The sequence below is a fragment of the Microcaecilia unicolor genome, chromosome 3 (assembly GCF_901765095.1).
Source record: "Microcaecilia unicolor chromosome 3, aMicUni1.1, whole genome shotgun sequence".
In the NCBI taxonomy this organism is placed as follows: Eukaryota; Metazoa; Chordata; class Amphibia; order Gymnophiona; family Siphonopidae; genus Microcaecilia; species Microcaecilia unicolor.
The window spans coordinates 391,126,750-391,142,447 of NC_044033.1; the positions used below are offsets into that span (position 1 = coordinate 391,126,750).

A 15,698-nucleotide genomic window follows, 5' to 3' on the forward strand; every position below is an offset into this window, starting at 1 on the left:
AAACCCAGATATACTGACTTCTGTTACCACATCCTCTGGCAGTGAGTTCCAGAGCTTAACTATTCTTTGAGTGAAAAATTATTTCTTCCTATTTGTTTTTAAAGTATTTCCATGTAATTTCATTGAGTGTTCCCCTGTCTTTGTACTTTTGAGAGAGTGAAAAATCAATTCACTTTTATGGGTTCTACACCACTCAGGATTTTATAGACTTCAATCATATCCCCTTTCATCTGTCTCTTTTCCAAGCTGAAGAGCTCTAACCTCTTTAGCTTGTCCTTATATGGGAGGAGTTCTATCCCCTTTATCATTTTGGTTGCTCTTCTTTGAACCTTTTCTAATTCTGCTACATTTTTTTTGAGATATAGTGACCAGAATTGAACACAAACACAATTCTCAAGGTAAAGTCACACTACGGAGTGATACAAAGGCATTATATTTAAATCATTTTTTATTAAACCACAGCAAAGAAATAAATATATACGTATATGAATCACAGTTGTAGGGTGGTTTGAGAGTTATCCAACAAGCTAAGAATCCATAAACAAAATCCACCCCACCCCCACCCTACACACGCTCATGAGAGAGAGTCATCACACAACTCCAAGAAAAATAGTCATTTAAGGATACATCTGCTTGATCTTGTTCTTATTTGCATCCCTTTCCTAATAATTCCTAGCATCCTGTTTGCTTTTTTTTGGCTGCTGCCTCACATTGTGCAGAAGATTTCAGCGTAGTGTCTATGACTACACCTAGATTGTTTCTTTGGGTGCTGACTCCTTAGGTGGACCCTAACATCGGGTAACTATGATTTGGATTATTCTTCCTATTGTGCATCACTTTGCATTTGTCCACATTAAATTTCATCTGCTATTTGGATGGCCCAGTCTTCTGGTTTCCTGAGGTCTTCCTGCAATTTTTCACAATCTGCATCTGTTTTGACAACTTTGAATAGTTTTGTGTCCTTTGCAAATTTTAAACACCTCACTCATCGTCTTAATTTCCAGATCATTTATAAATATGTTAAATAGCTCCAGTTCCAGTACAGATTCCTGTGGCACAACACTTGTCATCCTCCTCCATTGAGAAAAATAGCCATTTAATCCTATCCTCTATATTCTGTCCAGTAACCAATTCCTAATCCAATGTGGAGAAAAAACACTGTGGCAGAAAGACGGAGGATATTATATAGTGGAAAAATCCCTTCCTATAGAATCTGCAAAACAACCTGGATAGATTAATGAACATCAATTTTCAAAAATATGGGTGCACCACGTGAATGAGGGGAAAAAAATTAAATCCAAAAGACACTTAGCTTAAGTCCTGGAACAACATCGATCAAATCCAATCCAGGTACGCCTAGTTTTCACAGTTATAATCCTCGTGAGTGGCCACTCATCTTTAATACCCCAGCAGAATTTTATATCACCATCAGTATTGATGAGAGAGAGAGAGAGAGATTACTTTGGACCTCAGGAATTTGGTGGAAAGATAAGGTTTTGATGGCTGCGTGTTTGTAGCTCACAGAGTGGAATAGATAATATAAATATCATCAGTGGAGTGAATTCAAGCTGCATCCAAACACCAGCATAAGCACAAGATCTGTTTCCTTGATAAAGCCCATACGGCGAAACAGGACCCCGTCGGATGACTAACATAAGTACTTTATTCTTCCACACAATAATGGCATACGTATAACTTATAAAGTTGAATTGCAAATGGAAACTTAAACTTTGGAGGTTTTTTCAAGCTGATGAAGAATTCACCCCATGAATTATAAGAGTATAAATTTTGACCTGGGTTACAGAGGCTTTTTCCTCCATTATATATAAAGACCGATTACCACATTATTTATAAACCACTTATGTATACTTAATAGCTTCTATATAATATCGTGGTTGAGTCCTAAGTTGCGTGAAAGACCCATATAACCTAACCAGACAAATTCAGGACTGTTTTTTATGTGGTCCTATCTGGCCCTGTTAGGTATGTGGGCACCAGCCCTAGATACCACCAGTGCCTGCATATCTTCTGGCTGTGCCCTAGTTCTGCCCTGTCACTGTCTGGATTGTGCTGGGGTGGTCATTGTCGATATTTGTGTCACTACCCAATGTAGTAGCACTGAATATTAGCAGTAGCTGACTGAGCATGATTAAACAGGACAAGAGCCTCTCCTGCCTAGTTTAAATTATTTTCAGTATCAACTCCTAGGTGTGTGTTTGCAGAGATGGTGAGAACATTCTGAGTTCACTTAATTTTTCTTCTAAGTTCTAGTTCAGAGACTTCAACTTAGTCCCTTAATGTAACTTAAGAAAACTGGTTATTTTATACCTACCTAGTGTCTTTTGTCCACCCAAGCTCTATCATAACATGACAAGAGGCAGAGGAAAGCAGATGAAGTCTGGGGAGGTTATGAGCACAGAAGGTAGAAATAGATAACTAAATATTATAGTTAGATGTTGGGATTTGCCTTCAGCTTCCTAGGAAATGCAGAATATAAGTGGAAGTTGAAATATTTCAGCCATGGATTATAATACTATGGGTCACTTGTGTGAGCATCATTTGTTAGGTGTGTTGTAAAGCAATAGTTCACAACACCTTTTCCATTATATCAAGGAAGAAAAGTGTTCACATTTACAGTATATTATTACATATCATTATAACCCCTTGAACTAAACTTTTTGCATTTCTTTATTTAGCTCACCCAGACGAGTCGACCTGATCTAATCCTCTTCCTGATGAAGTACCTCATGGCTCTAGTGGTGGGCATTCCATCTGTATTTTGGGTTGGAAGTAAAAAGACCTGTTTTGAATGGGCCAGTTTTTTCCATGGACGCAGGAAAAAGGAGTAAGTAGAAGTAGTGGTAGACTGGTATCTTTTAAACTCATTTTTATTAAGAGCTGGTACATGTGCAGCTTTATAAATCTGTTAGAATTATTCTTCTTTGAATTTACACATTACATATTTTGAAGTCTTGAGAAAGTTAATTATTAGAAATCAATATTGACCCATCCAGTCTATCTAGTTTAGATTCATCCTTTTTTAGTAGATAAGCATAAGTATTTCCCAAGTTCTACCCAACACAAACTCTTTGTCTTCCACCCAATCTTTCAACCCTCTTTTTGTATCTGTCACAAACTTGCGTAAATCCATCACAGCATAAAACTTATGCTCATTTGATTTGCAAAACAGATTACAGAGTTGTAAACTATATAAAACACAAACTTCTATCAACTCGTTATAAGAGTTCTATTATCCACAGGCTCAAGGCCAGCCTAACCACTGGGCAAATTATGTGACTGCCTAGGATTCCAAAATTGAGGAAGGGAAGGGGTGAGAAATGGAAGCAAAAAAAGTGCTGTGAAAGCAAAGGGCACAGCCCTTTACCATGGGAAAAATAGAGAAAATGGGCTGGTCATCACTGCCTGCAAGAAGGCTTCATAAATCATCTGAATTGGGGGGTGGGGGGGTTATTATTGTAATCTTGTCTACTGATCAATGTTTAAAGTTTTAGCTGCATTTGTCTTGGCTTTAAGAATTCTAAAGAGTGGCACTATGATCTCTGGATCTTAAAATGGAACTGAAATATTTAAGCAGGACTAAGTATCTCAGAAGACTAAACAATTGATTCCTTATGATTGGTAAGAAAGAATTACTACAGCTTGAAACGTTCATATCCAGATGGGTTCAGTCAGTGGTGTGCTGGAGCCGGATCACAAGAGCCGGTTGTTAATTTTTTTTTTGACATTTTGCGAGCTGGTTGCTGAGGCAGGGCAAGCCGGTTTGCCTCTCTTCCCCCCCCCCCCCCCCCCGAGCCGCAAGGTCCCAGCACATACCTGAAGGCATGGGTGTAGTTTGGGGGGGCATTGCCCCCCCCAAATGGCTTGCATGGCGGCATCTCTTTCTCTTTCCAACTTCTTTCAGGCTCCGATGTCACTTCTTCACCTCTCCACTCTGCTCCTGCTGCCGCCTTTCCATCTTCTGGGCTGCCAGCAGCGTTAGCAATGTAAGCGCGCTGCCTTTGCACGGCCCAGAAGCCTTCTCTATTGTGACTTCCTGTTTCTGTGTAGGCAGGTCCGTTGGCTGCAGAGAGAAGGCTTCTGGGCGTGTGAAGGCAGCGTGCATACGTTGCTAACGCTGCCGGCAGCCCGGAAGATGGAAAGGCTGCAGCGGGAGCAGAGTGGAGAGGTGGAGGTGTGACACTGGAGTTTGCAGGGGGGAGGGAGAGTGCGACACAAGATCTGGTGGCCGGGGGGGGGAGGAGGGAGAGCGAGCAACACCGGACTTGTAGGTAAGGAGGAAGGGAGAGTGACATCGACTCTGTGTGGAGGGTGGAGGCAGGAAGATTGGGAGAGTGACACTGAACTTAGGAGATGGAGGGAGTGATTACCCCTTTAATTTTTACAGATGGAAAAGGTGTCTTATAAAGTCTTAAGTCTTTGGGATTATTGTAATATCTTGTATGTGGGTTTACCAACACCTTCTATTTTAAGAAATTACAAATAATTCAGAATGTGACAGCTAGATTATTGTTGAGGGCACTGGGACTGTGCTAAATCTCTCTCAAATAAATTACATTGGCTTTCTATGAAGGGAGAGGGATCATTTTAAATTATTAACTTTGATTTTAAGATTATTACATTATCAGAGAGCAGTATGTTTGAAAGAGAAACGTATTTCTTGTATAGCAAGTCAACCTTTATGACAGGTCAAGGTAATCTACTTCAGGTTCCTGGTGTGGATATTGTTAGGTCAGATGACAGTTGAAGGCTTTTCAAGTGGTTGGACCAGATCTGTGGAATAAACTTCCCATGGATTTGAGATTGGAAACCTATCTCAGGATATTTAGGAAAAAGTTGAAAACATTTTTGTTTTCCCATTAGTTGTATTTTATTTTTTGTAATGATTGAGTATGAAGTAATAATGAAAAAAGTGTACAGGTTTTTAGTTTTATTGTCAAATTTGATGTTTTTTTTTTTTTAGTTCTGGCTGTCTTTTTATTCTTTATTTTATACTTTTACTGGTTTTATGTGCTTTGGAGTGGAGGAGTAGCGTAGTGGTTAGTGCAGTGGACTTTCATCCTGGGGAACTGAGTTTGATTCCCACTGCAGCTCCTTGTAACTCTGGGCAAGTCACTTAACCCTCCATTGCCCCTGGTACAAAATAAGTACCTGAATATATGTAAACCGCTTTAGTTGCAAAAACCTCAGGCAGTATATCAAGTCCCATTTCCCTGTCCCTTTGTAAACCATTTTGAATGATTACCCTATCAGGAAAATAATGTATAAATGTAAATGAATAAACAAAATTGTTCTGGAGTATACATGCATACAAGTACAGATGCCTTCAAGAGCGTACACACTTTTACACAGTCTGCAGGTTGGTGTTCCCAGGGATATAAATTCTGTTGCCCTTATAAAATAAATGCATTTTTGTAGGCATCCTGTTATGAAATTGGACTTTATACACAGGTGTTAGATCATTACTGCTCAATTGTAATTATGACTCTGTTAACCCCCCCGCCCCCCCCCCCCCCCCAAAAAAAAAGGGCTGAGGAGACTATGCTGGGGATTGAGTGTTCATAAGTCAGGTTTACACAGGGTATAAGTGGAAGCCTTTGAAACAAAGCTAACCTTTAGATTGTACATGGCCACTGTCATGGGTTTTTGCTCAAAATAGTAACAGTTCTGGTTGTACTTTTTCTCTAGAGCTGTGAACGAGAGCCATCAGGTGCTACAGGAACCTGATTTTGCTCAGTCACTTCTACGGGATCCTAACACCCCTATTATCCGAAAGTCTAGAGGAACATCCACCCAGGGCACTTCAACGCATGCCTCATCCACACAGCTGGCTATAATGGATGACCAGCGGAGTAAAGCTGGCAGCGTTCATAGCAAAGTGAGCAGCTATCATGGCAGCTTACATCGATCACGTGATGGCAGGTACGTTTAATCGGGGTTTATTTTTTATTACTTCTGTTACTCTACTAAGTAATAACACTGATTGATTATGATAAGAGACAAATTTAAAATTCAAGAATTTAAGAGCTATGAAATGTGCACAGATTTCACAATAGGAATTGTTAATGAATAAAGCAAAGTATTCACGTAGAGGTATGCATGCTGTTAATTCCAGCCAGGCTGGGTCATATGCAGTGTTTAGGGATCTGCACAAGTAAAGAAATTATTTTTTTTGTTGAATTATTCCTAATTTTCAGGTATGGTTTTTGTTTCATATGTTCATTTTGATAGCTACTTTAACACATGCACATGAGCAGTGCACATTAAAGCACTAAAATCTCAGTTATACTAATGAACAGAATGTACAGCGCTGCGTATGTCTAGTAGCGCTATAGAAATGATAAGTAGTAGTAGTAGTACACTAACAAATGAGCATCCCTAGTAGCTGTATCTAGAAACAGAATCGCACATCACGTAATCTTCTACTGCCTAGATTTTGGATTTTTTTTTTCATAACTTAGCCCTATGATAAGTCACTTGATACAGTGAATACTTTTGTCACTTCTCTGGTGCCCTAGGTCATGTTTGGCCTAGTTGGCTAATTCCAGTTTGTGTGTTCTTTTTGTATGGGTGTAATGTGAACTTATAATAAAATGTGTGTGCTTTCTGAAGAGGAGATGTCATCATAAAAATTAACACCTTCATGGAAAAGAAGCTTCATGAGCTCAGAAACCAGAATCTTTCTCTATATTCTCTGATCAGTATTTCCTGCTTCAAATATTTCTGTGTAAATCATTGTGTTTGATTTACTAAGGCTTTACTCCATTTCTGTGCCTGTGGGGGAAAAATATTTATTTATTAGGATTATTTTATTTTATTGTGTCCCCAGTACAGCCAGAAAAGGGCACAGTATTCATAGGACTGAGATGTAATGGGAACAGGTTCATGAAATAGCAGTAAAAATCAATAAATGTAACTTCTCTGTGCTAGATATACCCCCTGCAGCTACAGAGGAATTGAAGACAGATTACCTCATGGCAGCATGTCACACCTGACTGATCATTCTAGGCACAGCAGCTCTCATCGTCTCAACGAGCAATCACGACACAGCAGCATCCGGGACCTGAGCAACCCAGTGACCCATATTACGCACGGAACCAGCATGAATCGAGTTATTGAGGAGGATGGGACTAGCGCTTGACCCACCTCCACATCACAGAAGTAAATCAAATGAATCGTGCTGTGGTGCAACTTGGAACTCACTTAGCCTCTAGAGAAGTGGTGGCAGAGTGCCCTGTTTTATCCTGCTGCCATCCCAGGCTCAGTTACACAAGAGCGCCTGGAAGCTGAAATGTGCTTTTTTTTTTTTTTTTTTTTTTTTTTTGAAGTCAGGCATTCTGTCTAAGCTGAAGGTCAAATACTGGCAGATCAAACAAGTTAGTCATGTGAACCAACAAAAATAATGGCCAGATGCAGCTCTGTTGTGATACAACTACTCTATTTATGGTAATATTTACTTGCTCTTTCTACTACAGTGGGACACTGAGTAGAAGAAAAACAAACTTTTTTTTAAAACTTTGTTCTACTTTATGTGAAAAAGGTCTGTTTAACTACTACAGCCCTTCGAAGTCTTTGTTGAAGGATGTCTTTTTGTAAGTTGTCTTCGATGAACAAGCTGAAGCATGTCGTCTCCAAGCACAGAGGGGAGGGAGGGCAGTGGGGAAAGTAATCTCAAATTGAAACACTGTATTGTCTAAGAAGGTGCCTAGTTCAAGTATTTTGATCAAAACTGCACTGAAAATCAGCAACTCTTAGTGGGGCTGGAATCATTATTCTTAACTTTATATTATCATCCTTGCTTACAGCAAAAAAGAAAAAGGGCTACTTTGATTTTATGGTTACTGGTAAGGTTTCCAAACAGAAATGTGGACGTCCACGCAATCTATTATACATTGCCTATCACTTCTTTAGTAATGCACAGCATCCCAGTGAACAACCTTTCTGCACCAGCTTGGTCATTTTCTGTTAGGTCTGTAACCTGGCTTAGCCACTGAAAGTTGTGTGTGTCTAAGTGTGTTTATGCCTATATATAGTTCCATGTGTATGAACTTTGATTTTTGGAAGCTTTAGTTCACTTTTCAAAGGGAGCTAGTTTGCTAAAGCAAAGATTTGCCTAGCTAAAGTTTAGCCACATAAATTCACTAGGTAGCTAAAATTTAACAGAGCAAAGAATGGACATACCATGGGTGGGGCAAGGAGAAGGTTTAGGGGCATGTTAAGGTGTTCTAAGCATTTAGCGCAGGTTGGAGCACTCATTAACCGTTAGTGCAAGCCCACACTAACACCTAGCGCGCATTAAAATGGTTAGTGCGATAAATGCCAGTGCTAACTGCTTAACTTGCAGGGGAGGGAGGGGACTCAGCAGAATATGGGTGGAGAGTGAGCATGGATCGTGCATTGCAGTCAGCATGCAGTAGGTAGCGCATGCTTTCAAATGTACAGTTAGCGCAGGTTCACGTAACGTCACCTCAGTAAGTGGAATTAAGTGCGTCTGCACTCATAGTTCCTGAAATTAAGGCATGTTAGAGTTCTTGTCTGTGCAGAAAATGCAGGGGGTAATGCTGGACGTTCTCCCAACAGTTGCCACAGAGCCCTTGCATTTCAGGTGTGTTGCTTTTATATGTTAACCTGTGTTAAGTGGAAAGTCCCTCCTGCTCTTTAGTAAACATACCTCTTAGTTGTTTAGTGTGGATTTTTTTTTGTGCTAATTGGCTACATATGACTGGCTTAGTGAGTATGTTAAAAGCTTTCCCAAATCTTACCATTTCAGATGACTAGTTAAATTCAGAATCTTCCTAAATTTGGCTAATTAACCCATCCCACAAACAGCAATCTTAAAGTTGACCCCTAGAAGAATATTTTTCACTCGTTTTTCCTTGCTTTCTTCCCTTAATAGAATTACAAATTGCATTTTATGTTTGCTGTGGCACTTCAATTTGTTTTATTTTAGTCTGTTTGCTTTGCAAGGTCTCTTGTTTTAGCTAGTAGCCACCTACAGTATGGCCTCACAAAATACCAGATGAGACAGTGGTATTCTTAAACACAACATACACATGTGAACTTCATGGTATGCCATGCTGTAATAACAAAATGAGAGACTGCAGGGAAGACTAGAAAAGCTTAAAGTGATCTTGCCAACCATTTGCCATCAAGTTATTATCAACAAAAAAGCTTTTTCTGCTAAAGTGAATTTGACAGTAAATAGAGAGTGAAGTCTTCATTTGCTCCAGACCTCAAGCAGATATGATTGCTTTAGAAATTTTAAAAGTTTTTTGCTTCTTTGTATGTCTCATTTCTCAAGTTCCTCATATCCTTGTGGTCATTGCTAGCATATTGTAAGTCAGGGGTACTCAAACCTGACGTTGGGTTTTCTGAATATCCCTAATGAGTATGCATATGAGAGATCTGCATGCCTGTCACCTCCATTATATACAAATCTCTCATGCATATTCATTGCTTATATCATTACAAGGGTTACATTACATTTTAGTAAGTCAAGCCGTGTATAATACCCATCCATAAGACTACTACATAAATATGACAAATTTTCAATATATTTATTCTTTATTATTATTGTATTGAGTAAATAATAATAAAGAATAAATATATTGAAAATTTGTAATATTTATGTAGTAGTCTTATGAATGGGTATTATGCATATTCATTGGGGATATCCTGAAAACCTGACTGGTCTCTGCATCCTGTTGAGTATCCCTACTGTAGGTGAAGTCTCAACTGATGCACTAGATAAGCTGTGCGGAGGATTTGAACAACAGTCAGAACAGAATTTTTTAAAAAATATCACTTGTTAACCTACCTCAGTAGTTAAATTGTAGTGGAGGAACTAAAAACAAACATTTTATTTTTGCAGGAACATTTCCTATTGTATATTCAAGTCTTTGTTTTTATCTTAAGCCTGTGAAATAAGCCTTTGTACATGCTTGGGCAGTATAACCTGAACAAAAATTGCAAAAAAGAACTTCAAATGTTTTGAGTAGTAGGACCTGAGGCACTGCAGACATGACATACCTATTTCACATTTTCATAAGACAAAGTTGTTCTATCATTGGATCAACTAGAATGAAGAATAAGGATTGCCAGTTAGCGATTTGTTGCTTTTACCCAACAAGATCATGTTTGGTGCCAGAATAAAGAAAAGAACTTAACAGTTATGAAGGCTTTCCAGGGTTATTAGATTGTGTTTTCTCATAATGTGTTAAGAAACTGTTGTGTTGATTGCGTCTAACGCTTCCATATAGTTACTCTGTTGAAAAATGCTGAAAGCTCATCTCTTTAAGCAAGCCTACCCTAATGCCCCAACCTAATCTCGCCAACCTCCACTCCCAATTCTGTTCTGACTTAATTACCAACCTCCCATCCTTCTCTTTCCATCTCTCCTTAATTTTATCCCTCCTTACCCCTTTTCTCCCAAATTACACTATCCTATCCTGTCTACCCTCTTTTATCCTAGTCATATATTATCTAGCTCAACTTATCATACACTACTAAGCCCGACTTTACATTGTTTTACTGCTGTTTTATTGAAAGTTCTATTCTTAACTTTGTATTTCAAATTACTATGTAAGCCGCATTGAGCCTGCATTGTGTGGGAAAGCGCGGGGTACAAATGTAATAATAATAATAATAATATAGGAAAGACATGTTGTAAAGCATTTGGGGTATTTTTTTTAACCCGTGGAGATCTGCATCCTGAGAGTGATTCAGAAGCAACTGCATCTGTCAAATAGTGAGCCTATTTTGGATGAATGATGTTTTAGTTTAATTTTGGGCTCACAGTGTATTTTACCTAGAAGTTTCCCCATCATTAGGCTGAGATCCATCTTCTCCTTCATATCCTAGTGGTTACTCAAATAATTAATGGCCAGAGACCACAGTCTGCAGCTCTTTCTGGAACTTAGCATTCATGCTTTATGAATCTGACCTGTAGGTATCCTATACTGAGTGATTGCTGGAATTCCTTTTATCTTGAGCTATGGGTACTGCCTTTGTATCATTCCCAACCCCTGCTGGCTTGAGGACTAGAAGCTAGGCTAGGGAGTTAAACCCATATCTCTCATTTGGCAATGCACAGAATTGCCACTGAGTCACCTAACATTCCCTTGGGCTTATGGTTTTCATGTGTACTATTGCCACACCATTTAATGACAGATCCGAAAGACCAGTTTTAGATCATACTTAGTATACCACATAATCTAATATATATCGATATGTTATCTTTTGTTGTCTGTTTTTAATTTAATGTGCACCGCTTTGAAACCTTGGTATTAAGCAGTATATCAAGTTAATAAATCCAATCAATCCATTTTTTTCCTCTGGAAATGGCCAAAAGGGGGGGGGGAGAGGAGAGAGAGAGTCTACATTTTGTTTGAAGTTCACAGGCAGACTTGTGGAGGAGTCTTTGTATTGCTTCTCCTAAAACTGCTTATTGACTTTAATGAGCTCTATAATTCAGCAGGTTTCTCAGAAAGTATAATAATTTATGCAGTCTCTTGTCCTGACACAGAGCTCAGGAATCCTCCTCCCTGAGCACACTGCTCTCTAATTAAACATGCTGTGGCTTAGAAAGTAACCAAAGAGGAAAAGTGAATATTGGCTCAGCATTGGTAATACCCGTAAGCTGAGTTCATTTTGTGAAGAAAAGAGTTGCCCCACAAAGTATCACATGCCACCAGACGGTATATGTTCGGAAACTATCAAAGCAGAGCAGTTGAGGATGCTAATTGTGCTCTGCTACTCTGGGCTACAGTTTCTTTGAAGGAAGATAGCCTCTTCACAGTGTAAAATTTGAACTTATGGTTGGCTAATGTGTAGGTTTCTCTTTTTTGGTGAAAAAGTTAAAAGAATATCTAGAACCAAGGTGTGTGTCCTAGAAATTTGTGGTGCCAGTGGATACATTCATATCTTAAAACAGTGGCAACCTGCATATAGCCATCAGTGTATTAGGATAGAATATAATTATTTCAGTTAACATTTTCCAAAAATGATAGACTATTAGATTTTTTTTAACTGATCTTGAGGTGGTGTTACTTTTATTATGTAAATTTTGTATACCACACTAAACCCTGAAAAGGAGAGCTTGTCAGTATATAAAATATTTGTTTTGATTTAATTTGTATATAGAAATAATTAGGACAGTATTCAGCCTTCAGTCACTGCATTAATTTAAATGCTTGCCCGAATGCCTATTCAGTGCCACTAGAGTCCTCTTCCCACATACCTAGCTGTTTGGGGTGGTGCTTCGATATTGCATTTTCAATTGTAAGGGACATGTAGGTTCTACAGGACTTCCTAAGGGACCTATCTGTCCCTTATGTCTGAAAGTATAATACTGCAGCACTACCCTCTACCAGCAAGAAGACAGGTGGAGGACTCCCTTGCAGCTTAGAAGGAACGTTGGTACTGCTGGATATTGAGGGGAATAATAATGTATTTTCCTTCATCTGGGTATCCTATTTTTATGACTTTGGGGGTACAATCAAGACATGTGCTATCGCAGTTATTTACTTCATGTTGGTGCTATTACTTTAGAATGAGGAAATTCTGCTACCCATTCCACTCTTGTACACTAGGTTATTTCCTGTTGGTGCTTTTTTTTTTTTAATGAACACAAATGTTTATAGTACATTTATGCACAGATCATTCTTTAGTACATTTTTATCATGTATAAACTTAATACATCAGGTCTTTTGTCCCCGTATCATCCTCTACAAAGGATCTGATTGTCCACATCCCGTCCCTTCAACATTACAAAATATCATTTGTACAAAGAGCGGGCAATTGTCTTTTATTGAAAATGATGGAACTAGTGGGGTGGAGTTTGGGGTGAGGATGGGGACAGATTGTGTCATTATCTAATCCTTTTGTGATTATCCAAAGGCCCATGTTAGTGGTGTCTTATGGCACCATTTTACTATATAAACCCACGTTCCTTTTTATTCTTTTTGGCCCAACAGTTTTCTCCTCCTGTTTGGCTTCCAGCTTGGTCAGAATGGGCCTCCATTTTAGGTACATTGCTATGAGCCTTCATATACAATTACCCAGGGTTTTCCCTTTATTCTTAAAGCACCCACAAATCGTTCTTGACCAGATTTTGAAGCAAGAGATGTGCTGTATACCTCAGCAGTTCTATAGCTGGTCCTTCCCATTAGGCACCCAGAGGTGTGTGGTAGGTGCCTATTCTGTAAAGAATCTGGGTGCCTATGGTCTGTTATGAAATACTGTACAATAAAGCTGAATGCTGGTATATTGTGCTCATTCAAATTCAGATGCTGATTAATATATTTAACAGAATCCAAACCTTGGTGGTGACTCGTTTCATATGAACTACATAAGCTCATGATTCACTTGTATCATCGGTCTAGAATAACTTCGGAGTCCTCTGCTCACAGTGACTGTTAAGATTAAGATAAGTGAAAAGAATGTAGTCTTTAAATTATGTAACTAATTAGATTAACAGTTATAAAAGATGGAAGATATAGGAATTTGAAAGTTATTCTAGACTGATGAGATAGGTGAATCATGAGCTGATGTAGCTCATGTGACACGAGTCACCACAGAGATTTGGATTCTGTTAAATATATTATCAGCATCTGGGAAGTGACGTCATCCGAACAAATGGCAGCTTGAATGAATAGCTCCGTTCGGGACTATTTATAAAGTACGCGATTCGCCGTTTCTGGCCCCCTCGGTGCTGGGAAAATACCTGGAGAGAGTGTAAATGCCGCCTAGAAAAAGTTTAGAAAAGTTCCGCTTTTCGGCGCGTAGACAGGAGAAAGCGGGAGTTGGAACTGTAGGCGAGGCAGAGGAGAGCGGGAACATGGCGGCAATGCAATCGGAGTCGGAAGAAGAAAGCGCGGGCTTACAGGACCGTGCAGTGGGAGAAGAGGTGACGAAGCGTGAGCTGGTACAGTGGCTTAAGGAGCTCCGGGAAGACATGGCAGGCGTCAGGAGTGATGTGAAGGAGTCCCTGCGCGATATTAAGAACGAGCTGGGTGAGCTGGGAACACGAGTAGTGGCTGTGGAAGAATCGGTAGAGGAGATTCGTGAGGAGTTGTCTTCAGTGAAAGAAACCGGCACTCAGCATGCTGAGGCTCTGCAGGAGGTAAAAGACCAGCTGGAAGAGCTTGAGAACAGGTCTAGGAGGAATAACCTCCGCTTTAAAGGTATTCCTGAGACTGCAGAGTTTCGTGACTGTGTTAAGGTGGTGTAGGACTTTTGTAACTTTGTGATGGGGTCTGGTGAGGAGAGTGAGTCCACCACGTGGCAGATACAGAGGGCTCATCGAAGTCTGGGCCCTATGAGAGAGGGTGCTGTGAGAGATATTATCGTTTGCTTTGCGGATTTTCCAACTAAGGAGCGCGTATTGGCTAAAGCGCGACAGCAGCAAACATGGGATTGGCGAAATTGCAAAATCAGCGTTTTTCAGGATTTGGCATGGGCCACACTACAGAAGCGGCGGGCCTTCCAAGAGGTCACTAGATTTATGAGGGGCCACGGGCTGCGCTATCGCTGGATGTTTCCATTCGCAGTTTGGATGTCGGTCGATGGGAAATCAAGGAAGGTGAAATCGGTATCGGAGGCATGGGTGGCCCTGAAGGAGATGGGATGTAAAGATCTGCCGATGATGGGGGAGTCAACTACCCAAGGAAAGGAGCTGAGAGCGGCCTCTCAGAGATTGACATCTCGGTGGCGTACAGTGGGGGCTGATGGACGCAAAGGACAACAGAGTGCTACTTGAAGGGACATTGATGGTTCTTAGATGACTAGGTGTGGACATGGGGTGTAGCCATTTGGGGGGCTCTTAGGATTGGTGATGTTTGGAGTATATGTATTTGCTTTGATTTGTTTAGGGGGGAGGGGGTGGGGTAGGGTTGATGTGGAGTGTTGAGATTGGGAGGGGGTGGGGGATGGTTAGGGAGGTTGGTTGAGGGGGGGTGGGGGAGGGGAGCTTGAGGTATGAGGGGAAGGGGGGTTAGGGGTGAATCGATAGAGGGGGTTTTGAGCCATTTGGGAGATGTTAATTCCTCACGGGATGGCAGGCTCATCTGGAGCTGGGTCGGCCAGTTGGAATGGGGGGGGGGGGAGGAAGGGGGGGGTAGAGGGGGTCGGGGGGTGGGTTTGAGGGGACGAATGGGGGGAGGGGGGAGTGCTGGGCCAGAGACAATGGTAGTTGGATCCTGGAATGTGAATGGACTGAACAATCCGGGGAAGAGAAGCATAGTTTTCAAAGAATTGGGCAGACTTAAGTGGGATATTGTATTTCTCCAAGAAACTCATTTGCGTCCACGAGACCTCCCGATGTTAAATAGGAAGGCATTTGAATTAGTGGTGGCCCATCAGGGGAGGGATGGCAGGCGGGTAGGGGGGGTAGCCATTTTAGTGAGGGAGGGGTTTGGGTTGGTGGTTAATCAGCAATTTAAGGATTCGACTGGGAGATGTGTGGCAGTTCGAGGAGAATGGCAAGGTATGGGAATTACACTGGTTAATGTGTATGCTCCTAATTCTGGTCAGGCGGGGTTTTTTCGTAAGCTTTTGGGGGAGTTACAAGAATTTGTGCAGGGGCCGGCTGTGGTAGGAGGGGATTTCAATGTTACGCCCAATGCGCGGTTGGATCACTCCTTGGGGGGTGGTTACTGTAGTAGGAGAAGTAGAAGAGCGTT

The 15,698-nt window shown here is 40.6% G+C and overlaps 1 protein-coding gene across 2 annotated transcripts in view; it reads left to right on the forward strand.

The window, feature by feature from the left end:
• FZD3 (frizzled class receptor 3) overlaps positions 1-7,299 on the forward strand; it is an 87,340-nt gene extending 80,041 nt beyond the window's left edge. For both annotated transcript variants that reach the window (XM_030198700.1, XM_030198699.1), the window contains exons 5-7: positions 2,697-2,845; positions 5,707-5,940; positions 6,949-7,299. In XM_030198700.1, coding sequence (XP_030054560.1) covers positions 2,697-2,845; positions 5,707-5,940; positions 6,949-7,159 — 594 coding nt within the window. In that variant the 3' untranslated portion in view covers positions 7,160-7,299. The remainder of the gene's footprint in view (positions 1-2,696; positions 2,846-5,706; positions 5,941-6,948) is intronic.
• The last annotated feature ends 8,399 nt before the right edge of the window (positions 7,300-15,698 follow it).